Below are 20,403 nucleotides of genomic sequence, written 5' to 3'. Positions count from 1 at the left end.
TTTATTGGACAACACCTTAGGCTTACACAGATGGACAGAATGATCTCCTTAGAGAATAGTGCAAGGCTTGCGGCAATCATCGTATCCCAAGAGAAAAAGTATGTCGCAGGAGGAAAGGAGGCATACGTACGAGTAGCCCCGTAAGCAGTGAGAAGGCCAACCCACCTACGGGACGAGAAGGAAACAACGCACAAGAACGTCCGCTCACTGCAAAAATATCACTCAGCGAAGAGGGCCAGCCACAGAGTGCCACAGTATCTACGGGAGTGCAAACTGAAAGGAGTTATGCACAAGACTAGTATGGTATGCGATGGAACGCAAACTGACCGCCCCGAAAAAGGGGGGAAATGTACCTGGCAAACTGCAGTGGGCAAGAATGCAAAGGCCTGCCCCAAAAAGGGGGTGATGCCCAAGGCCGTACCTACGTCAGAGAAGTAGGGCATACCATACTTCGCCCAGAAAGGCGCCATGCACATGGCCACACAGTATCCAGCAGGAACGCAGGAGGTCCACCTAGTGAAAAAAGGGGGGCATGCACAGGGCTATCTTAGCATTAAGTGAGTGTGCAACAATTCACCCAACCCGAAATTTCGTGAGAGTGTAACTACTCCGCCAATGAAGGGGAACATGTGCAAGTCCAGTACAGCACATACAAGGACAGCCTTGAATCTTGTGAGCGTGCAAAATTCCACCCATGGAATGAGGGGTGGTCACGCACAAGGCCAGCACCGTATCCAATGGAAGCGCAAGCGTTCCACCCATGTTAGAGGCCATGCTCAAGGCCAGCAACGTATCTGGTGAGAGTGTAGTATGCCGCCCAGAAAAGGAAGGGGGGGGGGGGGGGGGGGGGGTCATGCACATGGCCAGCATCGCATCCAGGGAGAATGCGAGCAGTCGGTGAGAAAGTGTGTATGCCACCGAAGGAGGCATGCCCATGGCCGGCAGCGAATCCAGTGAGAGTGCGTACACCGCCCACAGAAGAGGGGTCATGCATATGGCCGGCCGCGGATCCAGAGAGAGTGCAAGCACCCCGCTATGTATAGGGGTCATGCACATGGCCAACAATGTACCGGCGAGAGAACAACCACCGACCGAGGGAGTGTATGTATGCCGCCACCCGGGAAGGAGGCATACCCAAGGCCGGCAGTGAATCCAATGAGAGTACATCATACCGCCTATGTAAGGTGGTCATGCACATGGCTGACAGTGAATCCAGTGAGAGTGCCGAATGCCGTCCACAGAAGGGAGTCATGCCTATGGCAGGCAGCGAATCCAGTCAGAGTGCCGTGTTCCACCTATGGAAGGGGGGCACGCACATGGCCAGCAGCGAACCCAGTGAGAGTGCCGTGTTCCACCTATGGAAGGGGGTCGTGCACATGGCCAGCATTGTATCCGGAGAAACTGCAGTAGGCCGCCAATGAAAGGGGGATCATGCACAAGGCCAACCCGCAGTTAGGGAGAGTGCAGTATCCCGCCCAGGAGGGGGGTCCTGCACATGGCAGGCACCATAACTGGAGAGGGTGACGAATGTTGCCTACAGAAAAGGCATGCACTTGACCAGCACCGTAGCGCGGAGAGGGCAAGAAAACCGCCTAGAAGGGGAAAAAAGACCCTGGCAGCGCCGCAGCCGGGGAGCGCGACACCATGCCGCCTATGGAAGGGGGGCATGTATACAGGCAGCACTCTGAGATGAGGCTGCAGCGTCCTGCGCAGCCCACAAGTCATATATATAATAAAAAATTTTTTTTTTTTTTTTTTTTTTTTTTTTTTTTAACACACAGCCTCACTGAGGCAGAAAAAAATAAAATAAAAGGGGGGCCACCTACAGGGCACAGATCCACCCATACAGGCCCATCGGAAGCCGGCCTGTACCCAAAGGGTTAACAGGGATCCGGCCTGGGGGGCGGCACTGCGATCCTCTGGGGGCGGGGGAACCTCCAGGCGGGAAGAATTCGCGCCTGGAGAAGTTCCAGCCCCCTCCAACAGAGGCCTGAATTTTGCGGCCTAGTAGACCGTGAAGCTGGGGCCTAAATTTTTAGCGGCGCCCGGCTGACCGGGGCCGCACAGTATTTAAAGTACCCGCCGGCCTACGGAGCGGCACATACCGGCCGCGGGTGCCCACCCCGCGGGCCGTAAGAGCCGGGGCCTAAATTTTTAGCGGCGCCCGGATGACCGGGGCCGCACAGTATTTAAAGTACCAGCCGGGCCTACGGAGCGGCACATACCGGCCGCGGGTGCCCACCCCGCGAGCCGGGGACCCGGATAGAGCGGGATCGCGGCCTTGAAGTGGAACACAAGTTTTGTTCCGACGGTCGGCCGGGGCTGTTGAAGCGCTCATTTTGCAGGCCGCGGTGCCCACCCAGCTGTCCGGAAGTGAGGACCCTGCACCCGGCAGCCATTTCACCCCTGGAGCGGGCACCTGCCTAGAACAGCGCTCCATATGGCCGGCAGCTACAACCTCCTTTCCCCTGGAACGGTGCCCGTGAGAGTAGGGAGGGTCAGTGGCAGCAAGGCGCGGGCCCTCTGGCCCTGAAGTAGTGGCCGGTAAGAGGGAGGGGGACCCTGAGACCGGGTCTGTGAGGGTGGACGCCTGCATAACCCCTCCGTCAGGGGCAGCTAGTTGCGGACCTCCGCAGCTCCCTAGGCATTCTTCTTGTAGGGAGAAGGGTGCCAATGTCCTGGAGGCCAGGAGAGAGGGAGCAGAATGTCGCCCTGCGACAGCCCAGGAGCCAGCCTAGGTCTAGCATGGGCAGAAGGGTCCATAGGCCCAGTATAGGGTCAGGCACGCAGGAGACCGGGGGGGACGGGGGACGTAGGGCTGGAGAAGCCTCTCTCTCACCATAGTCGTCTTCACCCTCGGTCCGTTCCAGCAGGGTCGCCCCTTCAGCTACTGGCACCGTAGTGGCAGGACGCTGGGAGAGGGACTTGGCGTGCGGGCGACCCTTGCGCTGGCGGGATGTAGGGGAGCGAGGCTGCCCTGATCCACCTTGCCTTCTGTGGGGGAGGCAGCAGTGCGGGTGACCGGCACTGGCGCAGCTCAACCCCGGGAGAACAGAGAGGTCTAGTGCGTCTCTGTTATCCCTGATGATCTGGAACAAAAATAAAATAAAAAAGTAAAAATCTAAAATTGAAACAAGGAGAAAGCAGCCCTGCAGAGCAGGGAGTGTCTTGCCTCCTTGGACACTAAGCAAAAACTGGCAGTCTCTCTCTCCAGGCTGAGGGTATAGCTGTGGAGGAGGGGCTTAACAGTCTTCACTTAGTGTCACGCCTCCTAGGGAGATGAGCTATACCCAAGGTCTTCTGTGTCCCCCAAGGAAACTGGGCGAGAAATCTCCTTTTCTCGCCCATATTCATTGGGGGGACACAGGAACCGTGGGACGTCCAAAAGCAGTCCACAGGGAGAGAAAAAAAACACAGCCCCATGGAAACAGCGTCCCTGCAGGCATCTAAGAAACTGCGGTCTGCAAGATCATGCGGCCCAAGGCAGCATCCGCCGATGCATAAGTATGCACCTGGTAAAATTTTGTGAACATGTGTAAGGAGGACCAAGTAGCCGCCTTACACAACTGTGCAGCCGAAGCTCGATTCCTCCGAGCCCAAGATGCGCCCACCACTCTGGTGGAGTAGGGCGGAACCCTGCCCTGGGCGCGGTATGCCTCCGCAATTGCAGCCCGAATCCAACGAGCGATTGCCACCTTAGAGGCCGCCAATCCCTTGTGAGGACCCTTCGGAATGACAAAAAGGGAGTCCGTACGGCGGAAGGGAGCGGAGGCTGCTAAATAAATCTTCAGAGCTCTGACAACATCCAAATGGTGTAACTCCCTTTCCTTAGGGTGTGAAGAAGAGGGACACAGTGAGGGAAGGACAATTTCCTCGTTGATATGGAAGTCAGTGACCACCTTCGGAAGAAAGGAAGGAACGGGCCGGAGAACCGCTTTATCCTTATGAAGAACCAGGAAGGGTGCTCTGCAAGAGAGTGCCGCCAACTCGGACACCCGTCTGATGGAAGTGATAGCTACAAGGAAAACCACCTTCCAGGACAGGAGTCTGAGAGAAATCTCCCACAAGGGCCCAGAGGGGGAAGCCTGGAGCACTGAGAGGACTAAATTCAGATCCCAATGCGGTAAAGGAGGACGGTACAGAGGAACCGTATGTGCCAATCCCTGGAGAAAGGTTCTTACAGGCCCCAGGGGGGCCAGAGGGTGCTGGAAAAGGATAGAAAGCGCCGACACCTGACCCTTCAAAGAACTAAGGGCCAGACCAAGGTCCAACCCTGATTGAAGAAAGGACAGGACCGTGGAGAGAGAAAAACGAAGTGGTGGAATGTTCCGGTTTTCACAGAACCCCAGGAAAGACCTCCAGGTCCTGTAATAGATCCTGGACGATGCAGGCTTCCTGGCCTGAATCATAGCGCGGATGACATCTGCCGAGAAACCCCTTCGCGTCAGAATGGCGGTTTTAATGGCCACGCCGTCAAACGAAGAGACCTTAAATGCTGATGGAAGACCGGTCCCTGCGAAAGAAGGTCGTCTCTGAGTGGCAGTGACCAAGGGACGTCTCCTAAAAGGAGAACGAGGTCGGCGTACCACGCGCAATGGGGCCAATTCGGTGCAACGAGGATCATCGTAATGCCCTCCATCCTGATTTTCCGTAGAACCCTGGGTAGGAGGGGGAAGGGGGGGGGATTCTGCCCAGGGGAGATCAGGGCATCCACGCCGCAAGCTTCCGGATCTCTTGCTCGGGAGAGGATGGTGGGAAGTTTCCGATTGAGTCTTGAGGCCATCAAGTCCATGTCGGGGCGACCCCAACGTAGACAGATCGCCTCGAAAACCTCCGGGTGGAGGGACCACTCGCCCGGATCTATTGTCGTCCTGCTGAGGAAATCCGCAGTCCAGTTCTCCACACCCGGAATGTAGATAGCTGAAATTGCCGGTACGTGGGCCTCTGCCCACCGTAAGATTTTGGCAGATTCCTGCATCACCGCGAAGCTGCGTGTTCCCCCCCTGGTGGTTGATGTAAGCCACCGTCGTGGCGTTGTCCGACTGGACTCTGACCGGGCGACCCCTCAGGAGGTGGGTCCAGGGTCGGAGGGACAAAGGAATCACCCTGAGCTCCAGGACATTGATCAGAAGCTTAGACTCTGACCGAGACCATGTGCCTTGGACTTTCCTGGGAGGAAACACTCCTCCCCAACCTTGCAGACTGGCGTCGGTGGTAACAACCGTCCAGGATATTGGAAGGAAGGACTCGAAACAGGCGACCATCTTCCCTAACGTCCTCATGCAGAGGCGAATGGATGGAAGCCTGCAGTCGAGAAGAACCCTTACCGAGCGGTGTAAGGCCAGTCGCTTGTCTGGAGGAACTTGTGCCGCTTACATGTCCAGAAGCATACCCAGAAAGACCAGTTGTCTGGATAGGGGGCAGAGATGACTTCTGAAGATTGACCAGTCACCCGAAATGTGCAAGGGCTTCCAGCGTGATCTTTACGTTGCTAGACGCCTGAGCGAAAGAGGGAGCCTTAATGAGGATGTCGTCCAGATAAGGCATAAGGAAGATGCCTCTGGAACGGAGCATGGCTTGAAGGGGGGCCAGAATCTTTGTGAAGACCCAGGGCGCAGTTGCCAGCCCGAACGGGAGGGGGCGACAAACTGGTAATGATGGTCTCCAACTGCAAATCTAATATCAGGAAGCGCTGATGACTCCGCACGATGGGGACGTGGAGGTATGCGTCCTGGATAGCTACGGCCGAAAGGACACCCCCCGTTCTAGAGAAGCAATTACGAAACAAAGGGATTCCATCCGAAACTGCTGGAGACTGAGAAACCTGTTCAGGAGTTTGAGGTCCAGGATTGGGCGCACAGAGCCCTCCTTTTGGGGACCACAAAAAGGTTTCAGTGAGTAGAACCCCTTGAATGTCTCTGCTGGGGGAACCGGAGAGATGACTCCGCGGTCCAGGAGGTACTGAATGGCCTGGGAGAAGGCGGCCGCCCACTCGGGGTCCCGTGGAGGACCGGATTGAAAAAACCTGTCTCGCGTATCCCGAGGATTCAATCTCGAGTGCCAAAGCGTCGGAGAAGTGGGTCCGCCAGACGTCCTGGAAGAGGAGGAGGTGGCCCCCCACCCTGTTGGGTGGGGGCGCACCTTCAGGCTGAGGATTGCTTAGCCGCAGAGGCTCGAGCGGCCTGAGGCCTGGGACGCCAGGATGGCTGTGCCCGAAAGGACGGGTTTTTACGCCGATCCTGGGAAGTAAACCAGCCCCCACCTGCGGAAGAGCTCGCCGCGGGGCAGGAACTAGCGAATCGACGAAATGGCCTACCACGTAAGGAACCTGACCTAGCGTGAGAGGAACGCTTCGCTCTAGGTTGTGGGAGATGGGTGCTCTTGCCTCCCGTGGCCTCGGAAATAATTTAATCCAGCCGGGTACCGAAGAGACGGGCACCAGCGAAGGGAAGTCCGGTTAGAGAACGCTTGGAAGTCGCATCCGCTGCCCACACCTTTAGCCAGAGCTCGCGGCATAAGGTGACTGCAAGCGCTGAAGAGCGCGCAATGAGGGCTCCAGCGTCCAAGGACACTTCGCAGAGTAACTTCCCCGCCTGGGTGATTAGCTGTGCCAAGGATCGGAGATCCTGAGCAGGGACCTCAGATACCAAGTCCTGGTCCAGCTGGCTGCCCCACTCATAGATTGCCTTTGCCACCCACGCGGAGGCGAACACGGGCCTAAGCGCTGAGCCTGAAGCTGCAAAGAGGAACTTCGTCAAGGATTCTATCCGACGGTCTTCAGGGGTCTGAAGGGAGGATCCATCAGCTACAGGAATAGCCGTATTTTTGGCTAGCTGTGCCACTGGTGGGTCGACCTTAGGAGGGGATGCCCACGTGGACACACAATCCACTGGGAATGGATATAGAACATCCAGCTTTATAGGGGTGGAAAAACGTATGTGTGGATGATCCCAAGCCTTAGAAACCACCGCCGAAAAATCTGTATCTGTACCCTTCCTCTTCTCCAGCAGGGTCACCCCTTCAGCTACTGGCACCGTAGTGGCAGGACGCTGGAAGAGGGACTTGGATGGGTGACCCTTCCGCTGGCGGGATGCAGGAGAGCAAGGCTGCCCTGGTCCACCTTGTCTTCTTGTGGGGGGAGGAGGCAGCGTGGCGGACCAACGCTGGCGTGCTCCCCTGGGATAACAGGGAGGCGAACACTGTTTCCCGCTTGGAAAAAATAAAAAATAAAAATAAAAAATAAAATAAAAAACCTTCAGGAGCCTTCCTTGCAGAGCAGGGTGGTCTTGCCTCCTATTGACACTAGAAAAAACTGAAGCTCTCTCTCCAGGCTGGAGGGGGTATAGTTGCCAGGGGAGGAGCTAACAGCTTTATCTAGTGTCAGCGCCTCCTAGAGGACATAGCTATACCCACGGTTCCTTTGTCCGCCAATGAATATGGTCGAGAAAAAAATAAATCAAGTGCTTTGTGGTTTGGGGCACCCCACCCTACCTCATAGCAATAGTAAATGCCCATAGGGACTGCTACTCAAGCCTGTGGACTACAGTATGTAGGGTTGTCACGATACAAAATTTGGATTCGATTTCCATACCATAAAAAAAAAGTTATGCGATTCTCGATACCATCCGAAAAAAATAAACCACCAAAAAAGCCGTGTGCATTCCATGTTTTATAGAACGTCTGGCCCATATTAGAACAGTCCTTTCCTATTTATTGGGAGGACAAAGTGACTAAAAATGCCAAATCGCGCGTTTTTGATTTTTTGTTTTCTGTTATCGCGTTCACCACATAGAAAATATTTTTAAATATTTTAATAGTTCACACTTTTTTCGGCGTGGCGATATGTAATACGTTTATTTTTTATTGTTTGTAAATTTTATATGTAAAATTTGGAAAGGGGCGATTAAAACTTTTAGTATTTTGGTGGTTTTTTACTTTATAACTATTTCCCCCCTTAAGGGCTAGCACCCTTGTCCTATTCACCTTAATAGAGCTCTATTAGGGTGAATAGGACCTCACACTCTCCCTGCTGCCCTCTGCATAGTACACACAGCAGCAGGGAGGTTACCATGGCAGACAGGGCTTCAGTAGCACCCTGGCTGCCATGGTAACCGGAATGGAGCCCCGTGATTACACTGCTGGGGCTCCAATTGGAACTGCCACCAATGAAGGAGGGGAGTTTACCCGTTTACCTGCTCGCCGTCACAACAGCAGCGGTGAGCAGGTGTAATTACAAGAAGCCGTCCAATTCCTTTTAATGGGACGGCTCTTTCCTATACACTTGAAAAGGAAAGAACCATCCCATTGAAATGAATGGGACGGCTTTGGTGTACTTACACCTGCTCAACGCTGCGGTTGCGATGGCAAGCAGGTACACAATAAAACGAAGGCTGCGCACAGCACACGCCTACTCTTTAACCAGCTTATCGGCAGGGGTGCACCGATCCAATATTGGTTACTTATGCTGGGGATAGGTCATCAATAGATATAACTTGGACAACCTCCTTAGGCTGCACTTACACTATCCGAGGAGCAGCAGACAGTCGGCTGCTCGGAGGTGAAGCGCAGCATTTACATGCAGCAATCACCTCCACAGTATGAGGATGAGCGATCGGCACTGCTATGGCTTGTCCCCATACAAAATCATTGCTCCTGGGCAGTTTGGACTGCACGATTTGCTGCCCCGGAATGATCATTGAGATGTCCACACCTCCGATCATTTCACTCGATGAATGAGCGTTTCGGGTGAATCGGTAGCTCTGTTCTAATAACTGATAAATATCCAGTATAGGAAAATCCATTTGTAAAGCAACAAAAGCTCCCCTAAAAGACCACCTCTTTGAGAAGACCAGATATTCTGTGACAAATGTTCAGATCTATGTTAACTTCGGATGGTCTCAAACTGGTTTCACTGTACTTGTTGCTTTCTCACATAACACCACCTCAATAGTACAGGGCTATGCAGTGCTACATGGTACCCACACATTTGCCGATGCAATTTGTCATGGATTGTTTGCTCAAAATACACATCTCAGCTGCTGCAGACCCTCTGAAGAGGAAAAGGGCTGTGTACATCAAGCCAATGAACAGGAGCTCCATACTGCTCTCAAAAAGAGGTTATTCTGCAGCTGAGATGTGTATAAGGAAAACCACTGATGCCAACGACTGGCTGCAGCGGTGCCCAGTGTATACAGGTATGTCATTGCTGCAGTCCAGATGATGACATCAAGGCTGCAGCAACTGGGAGGAGTGGTGCTGGAAGTGTGGGAGGAGATGGAATGGGAGTGTACGCATTCTATTATTTTATGATAATCGCTGGCCTGGGGGACATTCTTTAATAGGTTGACAACCCCTTTAAGCTCACAATGGGATACTTACTTGTAGAAATAAAGTTCACATACACAGCTACAGAACGCCAAAAAGCACCGTATGAAGTAGAAGACCAGAACCTACAAGACGACACAAGGAAATTTGTCACCAACTGTTGTTTTTTTCTCTTATAGAAAACTAATTATTATTAATTATGAGAAAATGGAAATGGAAGCCAAAAGAGATGGAAACGTGAAGCTGATAAAACACAAAATCATAATGAAGCACTAATTATCCCCAAAACCAAGCAATGTAAACTTCCCTACCTTGTTGGTCTGGAGGACATTGGCATGGAACCATGCAGGGAAAGCATGCAGCCAGAGGTATGCATAGGAGCGTACAGCATAGGCTGGAGAATATTCCCACGTCTGGAATCCTTTGCCATATACAAGGTAGTGAGTCTAGGGGGGAAAAAAATGTGATAATGTGTTTATTAAAAATGTTATTTATCATAGCTATAAATTTGCACAGATTTTGAAGAAAATAAGACATTGGTCCAGCAAAAATCTGACAACCCGATGCCCATCCCAAGCGGTGGTTGAGACAAGGTTCCCTTGACACTGAGCGCCAAGGACCAGTCACCTGACAATTCACTGGTATCGGGCCGAAAATAACAGCATGGAAAGCGGTCAAAGGGGGCTCCAGAGTCACTGCAAACAGTGGCCAAAGGATGCATTCAGTTGCCGTTTTAGGAGCATGTGATAGGTCCTCTTTAAATAATGTTTTATTTGGGGGGGGGGGGGGGGTGTAAATGGGTGTTCTGGAAATACAATATTGAAAATAGGTAATAAAGATCAGATTGGTGGGGGTCCGACTCCAGGTCAGCAAAATGAGGATGCCGCGGTGTACAGCACTGTTTGGCTGCAGGGCTCACTGGAGTGTTGCGGCCTCTTCAAACAGCTGATTAGTGGGGGGTGCCAGGATTTGGACCCCCTACCAATCAGATATATTTAAAGGGGTTCTAAACTCAGAATCCAATAAAATAAAAGAACAACCATCAAAACCTAAGATAATCTCCTTATGCGTTTTTATTTGTTCTTATTTCGCAAGTTATAATCTGTGGCGTACCTTCAATGGAGGCAGACAATGCAACTTCTATAGGGCCCAGGGAGCGATGAACTACTCCTTTTCCTAACAACAAAACTCTGCATCCATGCATAGAGACTGCTTCAGATTCCATTCCAGTCAATGGTAACTGTATACATTTCTATGTACTGAGCTCCACCTAGTGGTGGCTGCAGGCCAGGCGTTGCAATAGAAGCAAAGCTGATTTAGGGTACTTTTACACTAGCGTTATTCTTTTCTGGCACAGAGTTCCGTCCTAGGGACTCAATACCGGAAAATAACTGATCAGTTTTATCCTAATGCATTCTGAATGGAGAGCAATCCGTTCAGGATGCATCAGGATGGTCTTCAGTTCAGTCTTTTTGCCATTTCAGGACGGAGAAAATACCGCAGCATGCTGCAGTTTTCTCTCCGGCCAAAAAGACTGAACACTTGCCGGAATTCTGGGTCCGGCATTAATTTACATGGAAGTGTATTAGTGCCGGTTCTGTCATTAAGTGTTCCTGCAAAACGGATCCAGCATTCCGGTCTGCGCATGCAACGCAAAAAAAATCTTTATACCGGATCCGTTTTTCCAGATGACACCGGAGAGTCGGATCCGGCATTTCAATGCATTTGTTAGACGGATTCGCTCCTGGATCAGTCTGACAAATACCATCAGTTTGCATACGTTTTGCGACGGAACTGCCTGCCGGTATCCTCTGCCGCAAGTGTGAAAGTAGCCTTATCAATGTATTGATGCAATTTTCATGGCATGAATACATTGAGAAATCTGCTGTCCAAAATGAGTGCCATATTTATAATATTACCCTCAACGGAGACGAGCCTCGCGGGTGACACTAGGGAGGCTCGTCCCCATCGCGGCCTGCTATTGGCTGCTGGATGTTTTGAACCGCACGATGGGGAAACCGTGCAGTGATGGGAAACAGGTGCCGGGGAGCAGGGTAAGTATCATCTATATGAGGGGCCCGGGCATTGGAGGTCATGTTTTATACTTTGGATAACCCCTTTGATGGATATAGTGTACACAGTATGTATGTACCCAGGGTGGCCTCCTTACATCTCTGCAGAGGTTATTACCCAACCTTTCCAGATTGCTGAATTCCAAATTTGCCTAGGTATGTAGACCAACTTGACGTAGCTGGGTCACCAAGGTGTACAGCCGCCTTGGTGACAACAAATTATGTTATGCCCTGGTACCATATGATAGAGTCACACATTGTATGCCCCATGACAGCCTGTTTATTTGTAAATTCCCAGTATTGCAGAATATCTAGCTGGATTTCTTAACCAAGTAAGAATCCCAGTGACAAATCCTCCATACTGTAGCACAGATTTCATTCAGGGTCCCAGGAAAGCTGGGGAACAAATTATGTGAACCTGTAATAGCGACTGCTAATTACTAAGTCTACTTAAAGGGGTTATCCCATGAATAATGTGAAAAATGAAAATCAGACATTGTATAGTACATGACCACCTCTTTCTAACACAGCTAGAACCAGCCCCTGTACCTCACATGGATCCAGAGATCTCCTCATTCATTGTTCGGCTAGATTTATATCAAGCTGACCGCTCGAGGGGAGAGTCTTATCTACTGCAAGCAAGGGGGCGTGTCCATGCTCTGCCTATCACAGCTCAGGAGGCGTGTCCATGCTCTGCCTATCACAGCTCAGGAGGCGTGTCCATGCTCTGCCTATCACAGCTCAGGAGGCGTGTCCATGCTCTGCCTATCACAGCTCAGGAGGCGTGTCCATGCTCTGCCTATCACAGCTCAGGAGGCGTGTCCATGCTCTGCCTATCACAGCTCAGAAGGGAATTGAAGGATGAAACTGAGCATGTGCGGCCATCTCAGTGAGCAGGACAAAGAAATGAGTATTTAAGTGGCACTATACAGATACATTTTATTGAATGACTTAACTCAGTAGCTATACAAAATTTTAAATTACATGTAATTCAGATTCAGGTGCTGGTTTGAAAACTGCAGAATATTTTTTGTGGGACAACACTAGGGATCGACCGATTATCGGTTTGGCCGATATTATCGGCCGATATTGAGGATTTTGAACGTTATCGGTATCGGCATCTATTTTGCCGATATACCGATAACGTATGGGGAACACAGAACGCGCTGCTGACAGCGCTCTCTGTGTTCCCTCCGCAGCACAGGGGAGAAGGAAGCAGTGTCTCCTCCCCCTGTGCGGCTGCTGCCGCTGCCGCCAATGAGGGGATAGAACATAAGAGGAGGGGAGGGGCTGTGGCCGCTGCGCCACCAATGAAGATAAGCCTTTCATTCATTCATATATACAGGAGGCGGGAGCTGGCTGCAGAATCACATAGCCGGCTCCTGACCTCTATGAGCGATAGCTGCGGTCCGCGGTAGTTAACTCCTCAGGTGCCGCGGATCGCAGCTACCGCTGATAGAGGTCAGGAGGCGGCTATGTGATTCTGCAGCCAGCTCCCGCCTCCTGTATATGAATGATCGATAGACTTATCTTCATTGGTGGCGCAGTGCGCCCCCCCAAGCCCCCCAGTATTAATCATTGGTGGCGCAGTGTGCCCCCCACCCCCATCCCAATCCCGGCCAATAGTAAAAACATTGGTGGTGCGGTGGTGCGGTGGTGCGCCCCCCCCCCCCCACCCAGTATTAATCATTGGTGGCAGTGGCCACAGGATCCCCTCTCCCCTGCTCCTCCGATCGGAGCCCCAGCAGTGTAAGCCTGGGGCTCCGATCGGTTACCATGGCAGCCAGGACACTATTGAAGCCCTGGCTGCCATGATAAGCTCCATGCTGCTGTGTGCACAAAGCACAGAGCAGCAGGGACAGTGTGAGATCCTATTCACCCTGATAGAGATCTATCAGGGTGAATAGGACAAAGGTTCTAGTCCCTAAGGGGGTTAAAAGTTAGTAAAAAAAAAACACAAAAATATTAAGTATAAATGAAAAAGATTTATAAAAAAAAAAATACACATTAACAATAAACAAAAAAAATACACATTAACAATAAACATATTAATTTTCAGCAGATTTGTGTAGGAATTTATTTTTTTTTCTCAAAAATGAAAATTCCCAGAATATCGGTATAAATAATCGGCTATCGGCCTGAAAGTTCACAAATTATCGGTATCGGTATCGGCCCTAAAAAATCAATATCGGTCGATCCCTAGACAACACCTTTAAATAAATCCTTCTCCTCACTCCCAAATAATGTGATAGCTAGGCAGATTTGTCATTCAGGGTCCCAGGAAGGCTGGGTAACATATTTTGTGGAGCTGTAATAGAGACTGCTAAGCCTACCTAAATAAATCCTTTTCACTCCCAAATAGTTTAGGCAGACCTACCTTTTGGGGTCCTAGGAAAGCTGGGTTACCACCAGGTGGCACTGTAATACACTGCAGAATACTAAATCTACAGAAATAAATCCCACTCCCCAATCCTAAATACTGCCATAGCTAGACAGACTGGGTTTTCAGGGTCCTGGGAAAGCTGGGTTACAACCATATTGAACTGTAATAGACTGCAGAATACAAAATCTACCAAAAAGCTTAACAAAGAGTCCTAATACAATTTATAATGTGAGCTTCATTTGGTACTTACAGGCTCCCAGTAGTTGAAGGTTTCATCACAGTCTGAGATGTTGCTCAGCAGGGCAGCACAGAATCTGGCAGATATCAGGCATTTAAATGCAGTGGCTCCTTCGGGTGCCCACACCTGTGCGGCCTTGCTACATGTAGATCTGGAATATGAGCACGAGACGTGACCATTACTAACCGAGTGGAAATCAGACATCAGGATATAAACTAGTCTCTGTTCACGTAATATGAAGATGTTTGGCCTAAGCACAGACCCTAAACCTCACCTCAGGCCCACATTCACCCAGCAGAGGTCAAAAGTGTCCTTCTGATCTCCAATGGGAGCTGACGGTCGTTTTTTACTGCACTTTCCAAAACAGAGGACAAGAACAACAAAAAAGCACGTCTAACAGTATGCTTTGAACATTGCAGCCAATGGCAATCACAAGCTGCTATACAGGCCTCATTCACACACAGCGTGTAAGGGGTTATTCTCACCTGGAGAACCTGCACCTATACTGGGTCCCCCCTATCCCCGACTTGTGGTTGCTGTGAATGGAGAAAAAACTGGGCATGCTCAGCTCTCCCCATTCACTTCTACAGGGGTTTCGAACATAGCTATGAATTCTTACTATGAGCACCCTTTTTGTTACTTTAGTATTAAAGGGGGTGTCCAGCCTTAACCTGCTGACTGCCTATTCTCAGGATACTCTATCATCAGCTGATCGGCAGGGTTCTGACACCCAGCACCCCCAGTAGTCGGCGCAGGAACTACACAGCGCCATCGACTGAGTAATGAAGGTACTCGTTACTACAGAGCGGACCTCAAAGGGAGCAACACTGAAGTAACAAGTCTTGTCCACTACACATGAACAGCTGATTGGCTGCGGTGCGGGGTGTCAGATCCCCACCGATTAGCTAGTGATGGCCTACCCTGAGGACAGGCTGGACAACCCCTTTAATACATCCGTCTTTAACTTTCAGGTCATGCCCCTCTTGGTAATCCACTCCCGCTTTTTCCAATTTTTGCCAAGAACAATACAAACACGTAAAAGTTTAGCATAACTGTGGACTTTCTGGGGCTCAGTTTACACAAAAAACTAGTGGTAACTGACACGGACGGCTGAGATGTGACCTAGTAACCGAATACCAAACTCAGCAGCCCATCGCAACCAATCAGATTCCACCTTTCATTTTGGACAGCTCCTTCAGAAAATGAAAGGTGGAATCTGATTGGTTGCTATGGGCAACTAAGCCAGTTCTAAATCTCCCCCTTTGTGTATTTTGTTCATGCAGAAATGGACCTGCTGTGCATTTTTAGATACCTGCAGCAGGTCAATGCTTCCCCGGATATTCAGTGCAGATTTCACCCTTTACAATGTAAAGAACGAGGAGGGGGGAAAACACTGCATCAAAATCAGCCACAAAATACACGAGTAACACATGAGGACTTGGTGCGGAAACTCAGAAATCTGCACGAAAATCCACCCAGAAATTCTGCTTGTAACAGTAAACCCACACCAGTACTCTTAGGGCTCACGCGTCTGTGTGCCCCGTGCTGCGGACCCCAAACAGCTCTTGAATGGATCCGGAAGACATGTTTTGCACCCCAAAATAATAGAACATGTTTTTTTTGCGGTCCACAATACGGGCACCAAGCCTGTGTGCATGAGCCCTTAGACTGTATACACCTATAGGTGCTCATGCCACAAGCGACTGCGACAATCAGACATCTCAGCACCAATGTGTCTGCAGAGGAGTCCATGTACACATCCCATAAATATACCATAAAGGAACTACTACTGTCCAGGCCATCAGGCCATGTACACGCATGCACTGCTATAATATCACATGTACACGCATGCACTGCTATAATATCACATGTACACGCATGCACTGCTATAATATCACATGTACACGCATGCACTGCTATAATATCACATGTACACGCATGCACTGCTATAATATCACATGTACACGCATGCACTGCTATAATATCACATGTACACGCATGCACTGCTATAATATCACATGTACACGCATGCACTGCTATAATATCACATGTACACGCATGCACTGCTATAATATCACATGTACACGCATGCACTGCTATAATATCACATGTACACGCATGCACTGCTATAATATCACATGTACACGCATACACTGCTATAATAACACATGTACACACATGCACTGCTATAATATCACGTGTACACACATGCACTGCTATAATATCACGTGTACACACATGCACTGCTATAATATCACATGTACACGCATGCACTGCTATAATATCACATGTACACGCATACACTGCTATAATATCACGTGTACACACACACACTGCTATAATATCACGTGTACACACACACACTGCTATAATATCACGTGTACACGCATGCACTGCTATAATATCACATGTACACACATGCACTGCTATAATATCACGTGTACACACATGCACTGCTATAATATCACATGTACACACATGCACTGCTATAATATCACATGTACACGCATGCACTGCTATAATATCACATGTACACACATGCACTGCTATAATATCACGTGTACACACATGCACTGCTATAATATCACGTGTACACACATGCACTGCTATAATATCACGTGTACACACATGCACTGCTATAATATCACATGTACACACATGCACTGCTATAATATCACATGTACACGCATGCACTGCTATAATATCACATGTACACGCATGCACTGCTATAATATCACATGTACACACATGCACTGCTATAATATCACATGTACACACATGCACTGCTATAATATCACATGTACACACATGCACTGCTATAATATCACGTGTACACACATGCACTGCTATAATATCACATGTACACACATGCACTGCTATAATATCACATGTACACACACACTGCTATAATATCACATGTACACACATGCTCTGCTATAATATCACATGTACACACATGCTCTGCTATAATATCACATGTACACACATGCTCTGCTATAATATCACATGTACACACATGCACTGCTATAATATCACGTGTACACACATGCACTGCTATAATATCACGTGTACACACATGCACTGCTATAATATCACATGTACACGCATACACTGCTATAATATCACATGTACACACATGCACTGCTATAATATCACATGTACACGCATGCACTGCTATAATATCACATGTACACACATGCTCTGCTATAATATCACATGTACACGCATACACTGCTATAATATCACATGTACACACATGCACTGCTATAATATCACATGTACACGCATGCACTGCTATAATATCACATGTACACACATGCTCTGCTATAATATCACATGTACACACATGCACTGCTATAATATCACGTGTACACGCATGCACTGCAGCGTATATTAGAGGCAGCCCTCACTCAGCTCTGTGCTCCGTCCCCTTGGCCTCTTCTTTCGGTTTTCCGCTATTTTCCTCCCTCTCTCCACCGGTTCCTTTCCACCGCTGTCGAGCCCCCTTGGACGCCATCGCTACTGAGGGCAACACAACTCACTTCCGCGTGCGGGTAATCATTGAGACACAGGCGGACGCCATGTTTCCTTCTGGCGCCTTAGTTTCCAAGTGCGCATGCGTATGTCAGAGGCCTGACGTGGAACAGAGCAGCAGTGGCGTGCCCAGAGGGGGGGGGGGGCGGAGCCTAGAAGCAATGAGCGCTTCCATCAATATAGATGGAACTGGAAGCGTTCATTGCTGGAGCACAGGGAGCTGTGGTCCTGTCACTCAGCTCCCTGCGCTCTGTCTCTCCCGCACTGAATGGTGAAGCAGGAAGACTTCTCCCCGCTCCACCATTCAGCCTGCTGGCACAGATTGCGCTGCCTGCCTGTGTGGGCGGAGCCGGCAGCCCGGAAATCTGCATACGCTCCGCCCACACGGTGCTGCAGAGCGATCTGTGTCTGCAGGGGAGAGAGATGTGAGCTTCAGGAACGGGACGAGGTGAGTACTGTGTTTTTTTAAATTATTTAACAGAGGGCATTTCTAGCATGGAGGGGGCACAGAGAGCAAAATTTCTACAAATGGGGCACAGAGGGCATTATTACTACTACAAAGGGGGCACAGAGGGCATTATTACTACTACAAAGGGGGCACAGAGGGCCTTATTACTACTATAAAGGGGGCACAGAGGGCATTAGTACTACTACAAAGGGGGCACAGAGGGCATTATTACTACTATAAACGGGGCACAGAGGGCATTATTACTACTACAAAGGGGGCACAGAGGGCATTAGTACTACTACAAAGGGGGCACAGAGGGCATTAGTACTACTACAAAGGGGGCACAGAGGGCAATACTACTACAACAGGCATTACTAGTATTGGGGGGCACAATGGGCATTACTACTATGGAGGGGGCACAATGGGCATTACTACTATAAATGGGATACAATGGGCATTACTACTGTGAAGAAGGCACAGTGAGCATTATTACTATGAAGGGGGCACAATGGGCATTTCTACTATGAAGGTGCACAATGGGCATTATTACTATGAAGGGAGCACAGATTGCATTACTACTGCGAAGGGGGTACAGGTAGGGCATTACTACTTTGAAATGGGCATAGAGAAGGCATAACTACTGTGAGGGAGGCACAAAGAAGGCATTACAACTGTGAAGGGGGCACGATGAAGGGATAAGTACTTTAAAGGGGCACAATGTGGGCATAACTACTGTGAAAGTTGTACAGTGAAGGCATAACTACCATGAGAGGGCACATATCTGGACAAAACTACTGTGAAGGTCAGGGCTGGCGCTTCCATATAGGCAAGGGGGGCAATTGCCCCCGAGTCCTTAGGGGCCCCCAAGCCCACCACCGGCTGGTCCCAAAATTTTTTTTTTTTTTGTGAGGCCTCGCTCTGGCTTTGGGAAGGGGGCCCGCGGCAGCGGGAGGTCACAGGGAGATGAGCGCTTCCATTGTGGAAGCGCTCATCTCCATAGTCATCTGTATCGCCGTCCTCAGGACAGCGAAATAGATGACTGTGGGGCAGGGGAGGGAGAGGCGACTCCCTGAGCCATACAGCGTGGGACACAGGCCAGAAGAGGCCTGCATCGCTGTGTGATGGAGGTAAGAGTGGTTTTTTTTGTTTTTTTTTAATACCGGACTGTTACTGCCACATGGGGGGAGCGGGAGGCACTTGATACTGGCACATAGGGGTGGGTGGGTTGGCACTTGATACTGGCACATGGGGGTTTGGCACTTGATACTGGTACATGTGGGGTTTGGCACTTGATACGGGCACATGGGGTTGGCACATGAGGGGGAGGAACTTGATACTGGCACATGGGGGGCATGGAGAGGCACTTGTTACTGGCACATGGGGGGCATGGAGAGGCACTTGTTACTGGCACATGGGGGGGCATGGAGAGGCACTTGTTACTGGCACATGGGGGGTGAAAGAGAGGCACTTGTTACTGGCACATGGGGGGGGAGGCACTTGTTACTGGCACATGGGGGGGAGAGGTACTTGTTACTGGCACATGGGGGGGAGGCACTTGATACTGGCACATTATTATGGGGCACTATGGGGGCTTCTACTGAGGCCACAAAGAAGGGGTATTTTATATGGGGGGCTCTGTGTGGTACTAGTATTATCAGGGGTATTATCTGTTTCTGCAGTATAGTATTGGGGAGCACAGTGGCACAGTATTGGGGGTAGTGGGATGATTTGTCCAGAAGATGGGAGGATGATGGAAAAGTAGTAAACTAAGATTATAATTTTTTTGTCAAACTGCAGAGACGGAAAATGGTGGTCTGGTCTGAAAGGACCTTTGTCCCAGCACACAGTAGTTATGCCCAGATATGTGCCCCCTCACAGTAGTTATGCCCAGATATGTGCCCCCTCACAGTAGTTATGACCAGATATGTGCCCCCCTCACAGTAGTTATGACCAGATATGTGCCCCCCTCATAGTACTTATGTCCAGATATGTGCCCCCAGCTATACCCAGATATGTGCCTCCTCACAGTGGTTATGCTCAGATATGTGTCCCCTTACAGTAATTATGCCCAGATATGTGCCCCTCACAGTACTTATGTCCAGATATGTGCCCCCAGCTATACCCAGATATGTGCCTCCTCACAGTGGTTATGCTCAGATATGTGTCCCCTTACAGTAATTATGCCCAGATATGTGCCCCCTCACAGTAGTTATGCCCAGATATGTGCATCCTCACAATAGTTATGGCCAGATATGTGCCCCCTCACAGTAGTTCCTCGGTCACATGACCTAGGCGAAACTCAGTCTTATTCACGTGGATGGATCTGAGCTGCAGTACCAAGCACAGCCACTATACAGTGGATGGTGCTGTGCTTGGTAAGCTGTGAGGAGACCACAGTTCACAC

The 20,403-nt window shown here is 50.0% G+C and overlaps 1 protein-coding gene across 3 annotated transcripts in view; it reads right to left on the bottom strand.

The window, feature by feature from the left end:
• Positions 1-17,600, bottom strand: part of ALG9 (ALG9 alpha-1,2-mannosyltransferase) — a 155,655-nt gene extending 138,055 nt beyond the window's left edge. For 2 of the 3 annotated variants that reach the window (XM_040426424.1, XM_040426432.1), the window contains exons 1-4: positions 17,428-17,570; positions 14,030-14,168; positions 9,636-9,770; positions 9,379-9,449 (exon numbers count right to left, since the gene is read on the bottom strand). In XM_040426424.1, coding sequence (XP_040282358.1) covers positions 9,379-9,449; positions 9,636-9,770; positions 14,030-14,168; positions 17,428-17,534 — 452 coding nt within the window. In that variant the 5' untranslated portion in view covers positions 17,535-17,570. Of the gene's footprint in view, positions 1-9,378; positions 9,450-9,635; positions 9,771-14,029; positions 14,169-17,427 lie in introns of all 3 variants that reach the window. The other variant, XM_040426440.1, reaches the window with a different exon arrangement.
• Between the last annotated feature and the right edge of the window lie 2,803 nt (positions 17,601-20,403).

This window comes from Bufo bufo, chromosome 1 (genome assembly GCF_905171765.1).
Source record: "Bufo bufo chromosome 1, aBufBuf1.1, whole genome shotgun sequence".
NCBI lineage: Eukaryota > Metazoa > Chordata > Amphibia > Anura > Bufonidae > Bufo > Bufo bufo.
This window is presented reverse-complemented; position numbering and strand designations above follow the sequence as displayed.